The sequence below is a fragment of the Phyllobates terribilis genome, unplaced genomic scaffold (assembly GCF_046119375.1).
Source record: "Phyllobates terribilis strain yellow unplaced genomic scaffold, ASM4611937v1 Scaffold_3__8_contigs__length_932513732, whole genome shotgun sequence".
NCBI lineage: Eukaryota > Metazoa > Chordata > Amphibia > Anura > Dendrobatidae > Phyllobates > Phyllobates terribilis.
In genome coordinates, this window is record NW_027362763.1 from 172,023,589 (window position 1) to 172,040,194 (window position 16,606).

The 16,606-nt window shown below is 42.3% G+C and overlaps 1 protein-coding gene across 2 annotated transcripts in view; it reads left to right on the forward strand.

Moving 5' to 3' along the window:
* Nucleotides 1–16,044, forward strand: part of NCK1 (NCK adaptor protein 1) — a 106,429-nt gene extending 90,385 nt beyond the window's left edge. For both annotated transcript variants that reach the window (XM_073674284.1, XM_073674285.1), the window contains 2 exons: nt 8,897–9,606; nt 14,077–16,044. In XM_073674284.1, coding sequence (XP_073530385.1) covers nt 8,897–9,606; nt 14,077–14,271 — 905 coding nt within the window. In that variant the 3' untranslated portion in view covers nt 14,272–16,044. The remainder of the gene's footprint in view (nt 1–8,896; nt 9,607–14,076) is intronic.
* The last annotated feature ends 562 nt before the right edge of the window (nt 16,045–16,606 follow it).

The window sequence follows — 16,606 nt, forward strand, 5'->3', positions numbered from 1 at the left end:
CTATTCACTTGAAAAAGGAATTGTAATATCAGAACACCAAAAAATCCCTATATTTTTCTAATTTTAGAAGAATTACTTTCATTTAACATTAAATTTAACCCTTGAAATGTGATCACAGCCAAACGCTCTCTGATGGACTATTGATCTACCTTTCTCAGACATCTGTCTATCTATCATTCTATTCTCCAAATATCCAGATTTTTACATACTTGAAAATCATAACCCCTCCACAAAATGTTTCCTTTTGGCTTTCTAGAGTCTGTTCACCCCAGTGTCAACACAATGTCAGAAGGACATGAGAAACTTCTGTCCTTTTAATCACCAAGGCTGGATGCCCGAGGTCACGTCTTCTCAGCCTACAGCACAAGTGGGACACTGAAGATTCCCATAGTCAAATCTTGATTTAGGAAAACCTCCTAATGTCAAATTCAGATGTAAAGACAACAGTAATGTCTTCTGGGGAACATCACAGGGCTTTCTAAATGCCATGTCTTCCTTACAGTTGTCGTCGTTGTAATAAATTATTATACGTTTTTCAATTTTTAAAATCTTTAATAGTTGCTCAACTATCAGGCCCCCAGAGATCAGGAAGTTTTCCTTTATGCTATGGATAGGGAATAATTTACAATCTTTGTACAATCCCCCTTAAGCTCTAATCCCAGCTGTTTAGCTCCTTATTATTGACAGTGGTGTCTAAGTATTTACGCAGATGGAGGGGACTCTTTCTCTCAACCCTTCGGTGATCTCACAACACAATTTCTGGGTGGTGGTGGGTTTCAGTGGCACCGGGACCTAGACTACGTCCTCCAGTTCTGCCATCTCTTAATGCTTTTCAATCTTCTGAAAGGGTCTGCTGCTGATCTTCTAGTCGAAGATGACTGTGACTTCATGTTTTAGAGGAGGATCAGTGGCTGTGGGTCCGGAGATGACTGATGAGGCCAATCGTGGCCCTAAAGGCTCGCCCACATACGTGACATAAGTAAATAGGTGTGGTCCGGGCAGTAGATACCGCTTGTGCACAGTTCGCTTTCTTTTTGCCACATTCTCCCGAGGTTATCCTGTCTCGCCAAGCTGGCGGTCCAGGGCAAGCTTATCCCATTCGTTGATGTCGACTCCCAGGTCTTTGAGAGACACTTTAAGGCAGTCTTTGTAATGTTCCTTCTGTTACCCAACTGCTCGCTTTCCCTGAATACAGTTCTCCGTACAGCAGTTTGGCATTCTGACACATATCCGGCCAGCCTACCTGACTTGTAAACACTGCAGAGCCAGCTTGTTCCAGGATTGCCATGTTGGGGACATTGTCTTGCCACCTGATGTGGAGAAGTCTGTGAAAACAGCTCAGGTGAAAGTGATTGAGTTGTTTGGCCTACTGGTGTAGACATTCCAAGTCTTGCTGGCATAGAGAAGTGTGGTAAGGACCACCGCGCAGTTGAACTTCAGCTTGGAAAGGCTGAGTCCCTTTTGTTCCCAGTCGTTCTTGCGCAGTCTCCCAAAGGTGATGCTAGCTTTGGCAATACTGTTGTTGACCTCAGCGTCTATGGTCACTTCCCGAGATAGCTTGCTGCCCAAGTAGATGAAGTTGTCAACTGCTTTGAGGTTGTGCTCCTTCATTGTAATGTGTGGCTGCTGGTATGGTTTTCCTGGAGCAGGTTGGTACATAACTTCGGTCTTTCTAGTATTGATAACTGAAGTTGTTGCATGCTTATGAAAAATGGTCCATTTCATGCTGCATTTGCTGCTCTGTGTTGGCGTTGAATGCACAGTCACCAGCAAACAAGAAGTTATGGATAACAGTCTCATGCACCTTTGTAACATCCTTCAGGTGTCTGGGGTTGAACAGTTTGCAGTCAGTCCTGTACCTGACATGGATTCAGTTTTCGCAGTTGCTAAAGGCATTTCTCTACATGGCAGAAAATAGCTTATTCAACAGGGTCAGGATGTGTAAACGACCTTGTTTTACACTGTTTGTAACTGGGAAGGCCTCCGATTTGTCTCCATTATTCAGGACCTTCACCATCATAGCATCATGGAGCTGCTGGATGATTTTGATGAACTTGCTCTGGCAGTCAAACTTTGCCATGATTTTGCCATAGAGAGTCTCTGCTGACTGTATCGAAAAACTGAGTCAAGTCGACAGAGGTCACTAAAAGGTCTCTACGTTGCTCCTGGCACTTTTCCTGGCGTTGAAGTGCTGCGAAGACCATATTTGCCGTCCCACATTCAGCATTTAAGCCACACTGGCTTTTGGATAGTAAATCTTGCTCGAGGTGGTTGAGCAAGAGGCGAGCCAGAATCTTCCCAGCAGTGGATAGTAGGGAGATGCCTCGATGGTTGTCGCAATCTTGCCGGTTGCCTTTTTTCTTGTAGATCTGGATTATGGTAGAATTTTTCAGCTGTTTGCTGAACCTGTACCTTTTTCCACATGGCCTGGAATAGTTTAGTTGTCATTTGTATCAGGACAGGGCCACCTGCTTTATATAACTCGGCAGGTATAGCATCGTTTCCTGGCGCTTTGTCACAAGAGTTGTTTTACTGCCTTCCTGACTTGATCTTCATAAGGAAGAACATTGAGGTCCTTATTGATTGCTACCTGGGGCAGACGAGCAGCGACCTCGTCGTTGATAATGCCAGCGCGATTAAGGACACTGTTAAAGTGCTCTGCCCAAGGTTCCAGAATCTGTTTCTTTTTTTTCAGCCGCTTAGTTGCGTCTGCATTGAGGAGAGATGATTAGGGTTCATGTACAGCCTTTAGCACATCACAGAAGCGCTTGAGGTCATGACTCTCTACATAACCCTGGAATTCATCAGCCTTCTTGCTAAACCAGCTATCCTGCATCTCCCGCAGCTTTATCTGTACTTTTCTTTTTGTGCTCATGAAGGCATCCTTCTTGGCTAGCCATGTGGGTTCGTTTTGATGCTCTATGTACTGCTGATGTTTCTCTTGTAGGAGTGCCTTTATTTCTTCGTCATTTTCATTGAACCAATCTTGGTTACTTCAGGCTGCTGGTCCGAGATGCTCTTTAAGAATAGCATCTTTAAGGATCGTCCACTGTTCAACGCCTGCTCATCTGCCTGTGGTGTGTCTGACAGTCTGCAGTCAAGGTCATAGGCAAAATCCCATGCAACTCTTCTGCTTTGCAGCTTGGAGACATTCAGCCTCTTTGTAGTCTTCTGTCCTTAGGGTCTCAAAAATGGGAGAATGCGAAGACTTCACTTAGACACAATGAGGCGGTGGTCGGTCCAGCAATCGGCACCACACATGGCTCTCGTTACTCTAAAGTCCATCTTATCTCTCTTCCTGGCAATGACGTAGTCAATGAGATGGCAGTGCCCCGAGCGTGGGTGCATGCATGATGTCTTCTTCCGAGTGGGTAGACGAACAGAGCGTTGGTGATGACCAGGTCATGTGTGGCACAAGTCTTGAGGAGCAGAACCATTACGGTTACACTTGCCAATGTCATGTCTCCCAATGACTTTTCCCAGTTTTGATAGTCTGTTCAAGTATAATGAACTTGTCTGACTGTGGGATTACGGAGATAAGTGTATCAAGTTTATCATAGAAGTTATCCTAAATAAGGATACACTAAAATACACACAAATGGTGTCAGTACAAACGTAATAACCTGAGTTATAAAACTAGCACGATCCCACACCGTGAACTTTGTTAAAAAAAAAAAAAAAAAAATCAAGCGCCAAAATTGCATTTTTTTTTGTTTAGTCTGCCCTGCAGGAAATGGAATAAAAGTGTGATTATGTACCGTAAAATAGTGCCAATGAAAACCACAGCTTTGCTTTAGAGAAAAAAAAATAAACGCTACAAATAAACTAATTAAATAGAATTAACACTTGATATATATGAAGCTGTACAAGCCTAAAAATCAGACCTGTTGTTTTTCTATGAACTCTCCCCATCCCCCTCATTATCTAATTCCCATTTCTTTCAATACATTATATGAATGCTGCAGCGGAAAAGGGGTTAATATCAGTGATTAGAAGAGACAAATGTCTTGGTGCTGAGGCTTGTACAAACATAATGGCTAACCCGATTAACGCCCCATCTACTGATTAGTTACCACTGTTATAATGCTTCTTGCAGGGTCTTGGGATTGAGGGTTTAGTTGATGGACATTTTCAGGTTTTATTTCCAAACCCCCAACGCTTTCCTCTTCCGCTTTTCTTTGTTGGAAAACTTTTTTTTTTTTCTCCTGCATTTCTCTAATTACTAAATATAAAACCAGTAAAAAAAAAATGGAAAGAGATCAACTACCACTTTCTTGAATTCACTCCTGATTTTGGCCTAGAAAATAAAATGTGAGTAAAGCAGATATAAAACGAGTAAAATCTTTACAAAGCGTGGACTCGGGCCCTAATGTACCAAGCGGAGTCATATGGACTGTCAGCTCTGCAGCGTGTTAGATTAGGGCTAACCCAAATATCGTAAAATCTAGTGTCTGGAGTTCTCCTACTCTGTTCTATAAAGAGAATGTCCTCAGAAAATGTTTTGTTTAAATCAGGTTTTTATGTTTTTGTTTTGTTACATACCATACTATTTTATATTCTTGCAATTTTTACACTGACCACTAAGTGTAATTTTGGACTACTACTACTTTTCTCATGGACTTAAAAACGACCTCTCACTGGATTGGTTTCTGCTGCTTCTCCGATTCTGGATAAATTGGAGGAGGTACTCGGCTTAAATTAAAAATTCCAATGAAAGGTTCTCTTTAAGCAACCATAGACTGATCTGGAGCCTACTGAGTATTTAATGAGCATTTTCTGATCAGGGAAAAGGTGATTGTGATAGGGAGGAGGTTTGGGAAAGCTGTGACATGCCCTGTCCTTAATAGGTTGTCTTGTGTTTTCTCCTTTCGCTCACCTTATTAGCTACACGTACGAGCATATAATATACAGACTGCAGCCGACCTCTGTCCGGACCACCTAAGATGGCCCAGTGTGAAGATAAATCTGGAGCTCTCCTGGTGCAGTTCTTGTATAAAAGATTCTTCCAATTCAGAAATGTATCAGAATAAAAACTATTTTCTTAGAAATAAAGCTAAAAATGGTTACTGACTCCTAATGTGTCCATGACCAACACGTTTTTGATCCTGAACTAGTATCTTCATTAGCTTGTGTCTGAAACCTGATGAAGATCCCAGTCTAGGATCAAGAAATGCATTTGCTGTGGACGTATTTTAAATTTTTTTTGCAATTTTTAACTTCACATTAGTTTTTATTCTGACTCAAATTGTTTCTTCACATTGTGATAATGAGACTGCTGAAAAGTCATTGGAGAATTGTAAGATTTCAGAATTTTAAAGATCGATTCTCTGGTGCCGGGATCGGGATATTTTGAGGTCACATGATCTCAAATATGCGATATGCATACTCCCGTCCTCTAACTAGATGTGCTCGGCCTCGCTCAATACAAGTGAATTGAGTAAGGCTGTGCATGTCTAGTTGGAATGTGGCCAGAATTATGTTTGTGATCACATGACCATCTGCTCCCGACACCGGAGAATCCTAGCAACGCGCACTGAGTGCTGTGAGGAGTCACAAGTCAGCAGTCACATAGAGGGACTGCTATCTTTCGTGACAAACATGGACAACCCTTTTTTTTTTTTAAGGGTTTATCCAAAAATGCACAGGCATGCAAAACATTTTTCCTTCTATACTGCTGCAGCGATTTCGGAAAATCAGACCCATTTGTGAGCAGTAATTGGGGTAAAAATCATCTGTATTTCTCAGAATCTCTGAGCAAAACATGATTAAGATTGTACTTAAACTGGATGATATTCCCGGGTGTCCCTGCAAATCCACTCCATTGTAAATCCTGATTTAGAGAGTGGTTTTTAGCGGATTCGAGCAGGATGCCACTGTGCACAACAGGAAGAAGACATTAAAGCCTCAGGATGGAATGTTGGAAATGATTCCAGCAACCAAATGTTAAACAGCTGAAAAGCATCCGGCTTCCAAAACACCAAGGCAGGATCTCCAGTGTGTGACTACCAACGTTAAGAACACTGTGAGCCTCTTGTCAACACACGCCAGGGAGTGGCCCGGCAGTTTCTCTAAGCCATACCATCTGTGATTGGCACTACCCCTAGCCAGGACTTCTTCTAGTCCCGTAATGGTGGACTATATATCTAGCAACATGCTGACCTCTTTCAGTGAGGGAAGGGTTTGCCTTAGGTGTTCATCACCTTACATTATGGATGGGTCACACCTTCCCATAATCTTTTATTAGTAACCCTGGGCTCACGTTTTGAAGTATTTCTTGGCATGCGAGCTTAAAACTTGACCATTCCTCTAAAACGTTGGGGGAGATGCATCAAATCTTGTGCAAAGAAAAAAAATGTACCTGCCTCCGTGGCATTGAAAAGTGACCATACATTTGTGATGCACTCTACCTGGTGCCCTCTGCTTGCTTTTTCCGCTGAGACCGACGTGTTTCCAAGATGGCCAACGCAGTGCCACGTGGAGCGCAGCGAGAAAGATGCATTTACATTGAAAGATAATTGTGAACAAATGTTGTTAAAGACACTTGTTTCATGATTATCTTGCTGTGTAAACAGGTGGCTGATCACCCGAAGAACGAGCAAAACGCTTTGCTGTACAAAAAAAGCACTGTTATCGGCAGTGCGCCATTCTGAGTAGTACTTGTGCTGCCGAGGACTGTGGCAGCCGATGTCCACTGAGAAGTTTAGTATAGAAAGCTCAGTGCACATGGCATTTTTTGGTCTGCCTGTGTAAACAGGCATTTAAACAACCACCGATCAGTAAAAGTTTACTGATATGTGGTCATATCGTGCCGCCGGTCGGTCCATTTAAATGGACCCTTAGTCAGAGCCATATCTCCTCAGCCTTTCCTGTGCATTGGAGACGTGGTTTAGATTCTTCCCTGCTCTCCTGGCTACTGCTGGGTTTTTTGTTCCAGATGCCCACACACATTAATGATGCTGATGATGTTCCTCTGGGAGATTAGATGATGCCAGACATCACTTTATTAGTTTTTAAAGTACGGTAACCATCCCTGCTTCTTTGTGTGGGTGGATTGGAAAAGATGGCCGAGTGTTTCTCTGAGGGTTTGTCTGGCCATAATGGTTTGTTCTCTTCTTGTGCAAAATGCGTTTGTGTTTAGCTAAAAGGGGAAATGCCTTAGCTCTGCCTGGTCATTATTACAATAAAACTGGCTACTAGCCAAAGTCAGAGCTGTCCAAGCCCCACACCTTTTCCTAAACCTATTGTTCACATTTTCTAATCACAGAAGTTAGGTGGAAGAAGACGGAGGCACAGTGAATGCCTCCAAGGAAATGTCTTTGTATCATATTATCATTTCTATATAGGAATTATTAGCCTGTGTTGTAGTGATGGTGGGATCCATTTGCAAGGTTTGGGATTTGCAGCAACTTCATAGTTTATTTTGTACACTTTGTCAGCACAAAATGACTATTCGGACCAAGCACAGGAGCCTTGGCATAGCCAATACATCTCAGTGCACCTTCCCACCTTCTCGTTTTCTGTCTCTCGCCCTACTCTTCCATGACTGACATCTTTGGCTTTACCAAAGATGGATGGAAAACAAGTAGGTGGGAAGGTGCACTGAACTGCTCAGCCATAACAATGGTGCTTTGTTTGAACAGTCAATTTGTGCTGAAAGGTTCACTTTATTATTCATATGCCTTTAATGTATTGCTATTGTTTTACATACTGAAGCTGAACTGGGGGGTTACCATTTTGGAGTTTATACACAGAAATTAGAATATTAATAGGTTTCTGTTTTAGTAGAGTTTGATAATTGGTAGTCAAGCATATTCTAAAACCTAAATTTACCTATTATCAGGAGACTTGGTTTCTGTGTAGTCGGTGTACAATGTGATGGTCTTGCTTTGTGATATAGTAGGACCTGAGCCGGTGTGCAGAACTCACAGTAGATCATCTGTATGGCAAACCCCTAGGTGTGAAGAACCACCCTGTGCCTCTTGTAGGCCTTTCATCTAGAAAGTCTTATAACTTCTACAGACAACTTGATGTACATCCAGGACATTTTTCAGACTGAATGTATAGCCAGTAGAGCAGTCTGTCTAAGACAAGTTGCCCTTTCCCTCAATAGCAGTGTTTCTTAGGTTAACCTATCAGAAAATGACCTTCTGTTTTAGACATTTTTTTTTTTCATTTTGACCATTTTTTTTCCATATCCCAAATCTGTATAAAAAAAGACACAACTTTCACATTGGAAACTTTTTTTTTTTCATTTTTTAGACACTAACTTTCTGGTGTTTAGGGAAACAACTCCTGTACACAGCCACATTGAATAGACTCTATTGAAGCATCTGATGAGCTTGTTTTAAAGATTGTTGAGAAGCATTTTGGGATTGGTGGATCCTGTGTTTTCAGCCGTGTCTGTGTTCTTGCTACCAGTATTTTTGGGATGTTATTTTAATTTGGTAGTCCCGAATATTGTGGGTACTTCATAGTAGCAGAAACGTTTTTACTTAGAAATGAATAACTTAACTCATTGACCATTAGTCTGATCGGCAGAAAGAGTTTAGCAGATTATGGTTTTGAGGGAATATTTAGTATAATTTGTAATTCATTCCGAATTAGCTGTTCATCAGTGAGTATGACTGCCCACTGGACTCCCAAGCCCAAATGAGCAAGGATTAAAAAGTGTTATGCTGAATCTTTTGCACTGATCAATACATCTGTTCTGCTTCTCCTGCCCAATTGCTCTGTGTGCAGCATGTGGACTACTTGCTCAATGTGACAAGTTCCCTCTAAACCTTCTTGCACCATGCTTTTTAGACATCTTTAGGAGATGCACAGACCTGTAAGTAGAAATGAGATTGGGGCTAATTTGGGAAGTGAAAATATTCTGACTCTCTGCTTTTATTTATAGGTATTGGAAAAGTAAAGCGAAAAACCAACATGCCAGATTCTTCTTCTACCGCAGATGAAAGCTTATCGGACACGGAGCGGTTATATGATCTCAACATGCCGGCTTATGTGAAGTTCACATACGCAGCCGAGAGGGATGATGAATTGTCTTTGGTGAAAGGCACTAAGGTGATTGTGATGGAGAAGTGCAGTGATGGATGGTGGCGTGGAAGTTACAATGGACGTGTAGGGTGGTTTCCATCAAACTACGTAACTGAAGAGGGTGACAGCCCTTCTGGAGAACAAGTGGGCACTTTGTCTGAAAAGCTGGCAGCAGTTGTCAACAACCTCAATAATGGCCGCTCATTACATGTCGTCCAGGCTCTGTATCCATTCAGCTCGTCAAATGAGGAAGAGCTCAATTTTGAGAAGGGTGAAATGATGGATGTTATTGAGAAGCCAGAAAATGACCCAGAGTGGTGGAAATGCCGGAAGAACAACGGTCTTGTAGGGCTGGTGCCAAAGAACTACGTTACTATTATGCAGGTCTTTGAGACCAGTTCGGGTTATGAGCCTTTACCACCACGATGTGATTACATTGAACCCTCTGTGACTGGACGTTTTGCGGGCAACCAATGGTATTATGGAAAAGTAACACGACATCAAGCCGAAATGGCGCTCAACGAGAGAGGGAACGAGGGAGACTTCCTAATTAGAGACAGTGAGTCTTCGGTAAGTGAATGGACTCTATTGGCGAGTAGCAAATGTATGTAAGCTCTGCTCGGGTGTGAGGACAGTCTTTATACATAGACTTTAGTGTAATCGGCTCTGGGCTTGCAGCCATTAATAGGTAAAAGTATGCCAAAATGTTCAATTTTGTAAAACTTCAGCTAACGATCGGTTGCAAAATATGCTCCAACGATTGCAATCGTTAGCTGAAGTTTGACAAATTAAACATCAAAGTATCGTCTGCTAAAAATGTTGTTGTTTTTTTTGCAGCTCTATGGCACAGTCGGCTGAATTCAGTAACTTATCAGTTTGCACAAGCCCACTGTTATGTTTTTTTTTTTTTTTGGTTAAAGGGAGTCTTTCAGCACAAAATAACTGTTCAAATTAAGTACAGTCGCTTGTGCACACATGGCGTGGCCAAATATTTGCGTGCACTATCCCACCTGCTTGTGTTCCCTCTATCTCCACCCCCCACCTCTATTTTCTGGCTCTATAGAGGCAGTGAAGGGTACCAGTGGATGGTACCCTTCACTGGGTTGAGTGGGTTGCTTTGAAGGCAATGAGTCCAGCTTCTATCCATAAAAACGAATCCTTTATTTCATGATTGACAAAGTTTAAGAACGCAGCAGTCTTTCTAAACGCATCCGGTTTCACCTCCTTGTGCCCCTTATCTCCAATTCCTATGCCTAGGCATATTTTAGTGTTTCCATATCTATTTTAATCATGAAATAAAGGATTTGATTTTATGGATTGAAGCTGGACTCACTTCCTTCACAAGCAATACCAACGTCTGGCAAAGACGAGACTCCAGGCTTTTCCACACCAGAAATTGACCTGGTTTCCATCAAGGGTGAGCTGAATTTTTTTGTTGCTTAAGGGGGTTGTTTACTACTTGAACAACCCCGTCTTAATCACTGTTTCCCCCAAGTAAAATGATAACACCTACACTCTCCTGGCACTGTCCAAAGGTGTCAACACTGTCCCTCCCGGTGTCAGGTTGTCACACCATCCCTGTGGTCAATCTGCTGCTACTGCACAGTCCCCTCCTTCTGACAAATCCGGAGGAGGCGAGAGAGCTGCCGCTTATCTAATTTCATCCGGATGTCAGTTGTCCAAAGGATGGAAGGAAGTATCAAAAATATAACAGATTTACCACACAGTGAAAGCCAAAAAAATGTCTTGTATTCAGGTCCACTAACTTAAAGGGGATGTACACCTCTGTGGACAATTTTTTATTTTTTTCTTAAATGCATGTGTTTGATGCTAGAAATCATTTTTACCGTTTGGTTTCATTAGGCATTTTGCATTGTTTGGCTCTTAAATACTCTGTTTGCCTGCACATTTAACATTGATATGGGCATAAAGTAGTTCAGTGGAGCTCAGAAAAAGACAAATGAGGTAGAAACTCTCCCATTTGACCTTCAGAACACGCTACCTGACGGATCCTCAGTTAGACCATTCTGCAGCCAGCAGTAGACAGTTCGACACAGACTATATAAGGCAAACAGTGCAAAATTTTTAATGAAACCCAATAACAAAAAATAGTCTTAGCCAAAAATACATTGATTTTAAGTAAGAAAAAAGTTAAATGTCTCTAAAGGTGGGCAACCGCTTTAAGTCTTCCCATTGCTGTTGGAGCCCTGATGTACAATGTTGTGGGGGTCAGTTGTCCTACTTATACATTTTTGACCCAATGTAATGGTGAATTTTAAAGGCAAATTAATCATTTTTATTGTCAAGGACTAGACCAACTTTTTATTGTTGCCATGATGGGTCAGTTACGCTTGTCGAACAGACTGAACATCATCTTTCCTTGTCTGTATAGCCAGACATACAGTGGGTACGGAAAGTATTCAGACCCCTTTAAATTTTTCACTCTTTGTTTCATTGCAGCCATTTGGTAAATTCTAAAAAGTTCATTTTTTTTCATGAAAGTACACTCTGCACCCCATCTTGACTGAAAAAAAAAACAGAAATGTAGAAATTTGTAGTTTTACTACACAAAACCGCTTGCAAAGCTACTCATTGTACCCAGTCAGCGGTATGGATATTAGATTCAGGGCTTGTGTATACCACCTGTTCTACATCCGGGTTGTAAAACAGTTTATTTTTTAAAGCTTTTTAAACATTCAAGGATCTTGTCACTCAGCACCTCTCTGGGGAGCGCGCCGTCTGGCCTCTCTGGGGAGCGCGCCGTCTGGCCTCTCTGGGGAGCGCGCCGTCTGGCCTCTCTGGGGAGCGCGCCGTCTGGCCTCTCTGGGGAGCGCGCCGTCTGGCCTCTCTGGGGAGCGCGCCGTCTGGCCTCTCTGGGGAGCGCGCCGTCTGGCCTCTCTGGGGAGCGCGCCGTCTGGCCTCTCTGGGGAGCGCGCCGTCTGGCCTCTCTGGGGAGCGCGCCGTCTGGCCCCTCTGGGGAGCGCGATATAGAGCAGGAGGAGCTGAGCAGTTTGAAATTCAGTTATTTGGGGGAAAGATTTATTATAAACTTGTATTTTCTCCGTTCCAATCCCTGCTCATTCTTCGCTTAGGAGTCCAGTAGGCGGTCCTAGGACAGCCTTCTGTATATGTATGCGTATTGAGATAGCTGTCAGTCACCGACTAGCACCACCCCCTTGACTGCAGTACTCAGAATAAGCAGGGAGTTCAATAAATAATAAGTTACTAGATCTTCTCACACATCACAGTGAGCTTTACGAATCAGAAGAGGCAACAGATCTGCTGGCAGGAAGGAGGAGGTTCGCAGGGCTCTGGGCCTGCCTCCACAGACTGCTGACATGGCTGCTGGACCCAGGCTCCTGTGAGTCTTTTTGATCAACTTGAATATCGATCTGTTCGGCTCCTCTTGCCCTGGAGCGTGATGCACACAACTTGCACAGGATTTTTTAAATCTTGACAGGTTCCATTTAAAATGCAGGAAACCTCTTTGGGTCTAGTACCCTGGTCTTCTCAATGAAGGTGGCCATTAGTTATAGAACATATTACAAAGCTGAAAATCTGGTCCTGAAAAGTTGTTTTCTGCACAAAAAAAAACATAAACTATGAAAAAAAAAAAAAAAAAAAAGGGAAAAATGCATAAATTCAGCCTTAATCAGAGCAGATTGCTATTGCATATTTGGGTACAGACCCCTGCAGAATAAAGGCAGCGTTTTCATGTGTGAGAACATGGCCTTATGCATACACTTTTTCACATGTCTGAGCTTGTATATTAAATGTGTGCAGAAAATGTGGTGTGAAGATATCTTTAGGGTGAAATCACATTCTGCTACTTTCTCATTCATAGGTGTTGCTGACATTATTATGCTTCCCACAACAATAAAAAAACAGTCCTACTGATTTATATGGAACTGAAGTTGCTGCAATTAATCCTCCCGTGTATTTATCTATCGTTCAGGCCTCCGTACACATTAGACTAATGTCGGCCAATATCCAACGGTTCAGACTACGGTCTAATGTGTATGGGGGCACCAGCCGACTGATGGTCAGGGAGATGCGGATCGCACATGTCTGATTTCGGACTGTGAATCTCATCGTTTTCCTTGAGATTAACCCCCGGCCGACGTGTCATTGCCGTCTTTGTTATAGAGAACACCAGAGCGTTCCTACCTATAGAGTGTTGGCTGAGATGCCTGTCATTCGGTCAACACCCATCTAATGTGTATGACCAGCTGTAACTTTTGGTTCCAAAAACTGCGCAGAAAACTGTGTGATTGCAGCATTTATTAAACATTAGAAGGGTCCTGTTAGTAAATGGTTAAAGTCATTCTGAAACAGTTGACTGCTATGAGACAATGAGAACTGAAAGCTTCATTCAGAAAGGCAAGAAACAGATCTGTGCACCGACTGGACCCGGACTCAGCCGCACCATAAATGCCTATGAGACTGTCACGCTGGGATCCGGAGACCCGGGGCCGATCTGTGCATCGCTGCTTGTACTCGGACCGTGTGCTACAGACTTCTGAATGAGGTGTAAAGCATAGTAAGATATCAAGTATAAAAATAATGTTGTGATATAAAAAGTTATAAAATGAAGAAAATGATAGATTTTTTTATCTAGTTTTTCTGCAGTATGTCACACACGCCCTAAACCCATCAATTTATACTTCTCTGCATTTGACTGTGAATTCTGGACCATTTTCCAGTGACTGCTCAGCCAGTATTGTGACTATTGTTGGATGCCAGTAGGCTCCTTCTTTGCCTGGTGTATGGCCAGTAGGCTCCTTCTTTGCCTGGTGTATGGCCAGTAGGCTCCTTCTTTGCCTGGTGTATGGCCAGTAGGCTCCTTCTTTGCCTGGTGTATGGCCAGTAGGCTCCTTCTTTGCCTGGTGTATGGCCAACTCTTGCTCAACATCATTCTTATACTATGGTCATAGATTCTTCCTTTTTCCTCAACATCTGTTAGAATGATTATAATTAGTACATTAGTAGATTTTTTTTTTCCAGTATATTAATCTTTCTTTTCTTTTTTTGTCTCTTTAGCCGAATGATTTCTCTGTGTCGCTGAAGGCCCAAGGCAAGAACAAACATTTCAAAGTTCAGATGAAAGACAATGTATACTGCATCGGCCAGCGCAAGTTTAACACCATGGAAGAGTTGGTAGAACATTACAAAAAGGCTCCTATTTTTACCAGCGAGCAAGGCGAGAAACTCTATCTAATCAAGCCTTTGTCCTGAGACTACTGTGAGGAGACTTGGAAAATGGACTCCAGTTGAGGTTAAGTCACTGAAAGACGGAAACCCACGGAAAGTGAAGACCCCAGAATAGAACCAAAGGCGTCTCCTAGCCCCTGATGACAATGACATTCTTCATGAATTTACGCTGTAACTTTTTTTTTTTTTTTTTTAAGTTTTCCGTTCAGTGTCTAAACTCCTTGCCACGAGCATTCCCCATATCTTTTCTATTCTGCCTTACTATTATACCTGAGATGTAGAATTACACGACCTTCTCTGCACTTGGAGGTTCCAAGCAATGTGATTGTGGTTGGTCCCGACAAGGATCCTACCTAATGTAAGCCCACATATCACATCTACATGCTGCTTTTTTTTTTTGTTCTTCTAATCTGTGCTTTGGACATGATCGTCGGCATGGATCGAATGCTGTTTTCACTGTGGATATACTCTAGTCTGTTGTCCTGCTCGCGTTGTATCGGACTGGCACCACCCTTAAGCATTGTATGTTCATTTGTACTTCTTCTCCAAGACATTTCATATTTATTTGTTTAAGACGCATAGGGTGCCTTTCACGTTAGTTACTAGCTTATATATTTAATGTACCCACATACTGTGCAACGTCTTCATATCTACTTCTCTTCTGGTCCCAGCAGGTATTGTCTAATTCACAGGGCTGTCTATCATTTTACTTTGCTAGCTTTCATAGCAAAATTCATACTTTGTAAGGGTTTTCTTCTTTTTTATTTGCAGAGTTCAGAATAAAAAGGTTTGATCTGCCTTAATTCTTGGCAGCTAGATCAGGACAGTCGTTACTTTTCCAGCCAGCTTCCTCTGCACCCCTTTATTAAGCTCCGCAACGTCTTGACATCAAGTGTGGCGTTATGTGCCCTTTTGTCGTCGGCCCCGTAAATGCCAAAGTCGCACAGGATGCCGGCTGCAGAAGTGACGGAGGCAATGAATGACTTGATGCCGGACCATAGGAGCACAAATCTTTTTGATCAACTCTTGTTTTTTTTTTATTTGGTTTTGTTTTTGTTACTCATCCAAATGGTTCTGGACAGCCTATTTTTTAAGCTACTTGTAAAGTTCTTTTATGTCTTTGTTGTGGTAGAAGCGAGTTGGAGCCAGAGCTTTGTAGTTCTCAAGCGGGCACTGAAGGAGCGGGTGATTGCATGCCGGCTCTGCCATTACGGGCAGCACAAAGGCCGGGGCCCTGCTTCCAGTGCTCTAAAAACACAGCAGACGACATCACAAACCTTCGTAATATCTGAGTTCTGCATGGTTAATACACCAATATGGTATAAGCCTTACCTTCCCTCTTCGTTGGGCAAAGAAGTGCTACGAATGTGATTATTGTATCAGGGGGGACTTGTAACCATTTATTTTATTAAAGAAACGACTGAACAAACTAGATTATTGTGCCAAATTGCATATGTGTTAACTTGTTACTTATTTGTTTTAAGCTGTGCAGCGGTGCTTTGTGTTCTTTGCTTTTTTTTTTTTTGTTCTCTGCAATTATGTATATTTTAATTAATTTGCACCAAAGCCTTTAGTCAATCAAAATGTAATCTATTCCAAAACGTCTTTCCGTTAGTGGAAGATACTTGTAGATCTAGGTACCACGTGTCAATGTAAAGAGAGAATACTGCTATAATACTAAATCCACATGACTATATACTGTGTGTATATGTGACTATGTATACCCAGAATATTATTTATACACACTGTTTGTTTATATCAACAATGCAGTAAAATAATTTTTCGTTTTTTTTCTCATTCGTTACCCAAAAAAGGATTGTGTTACTGGTATAGCGGATGCTATGGATCTCATTAGGCATGTAGCTTATCAGCTGTACAGATGTAGCCAGGTAATAAGTATTATAGGACACAGGGTGCACTGCACGTTCTTCTTTTGTCACCACCTGTCTTGTTTTTCCATAGTTGAAGCTACAGATTTACTGTGTGTGCGCCATGTGTATCAAATAATTCTCTATGAAATGGCCATTGCCTTTATATGATAATGTTATTTCAAAAACCAGTAGTCAATAAAGGGGTTTTCCACTACTTTGGCAACCCCTTCTGATTCTCTAAGTTACCCCACAGTAAAATAATAACATCTACACTCTCCGCCGGTGTCGTTCCAGAGGTGTTGGCACTGGCTCTCCCGGGGATTGCATGACATTATGTCACACGATCACTGTGGCCCAGCAGCATCCTCTTCACACTCCTTGCTTTCAGAGAAATGAAGACATCCAGAGGATGTGAGCTTCGACTGCTCTATCATAGTCTCTGGATGTCAGTTACCTCTGTAGGAGAGGAGTGAAGCGAACCCCTGGAG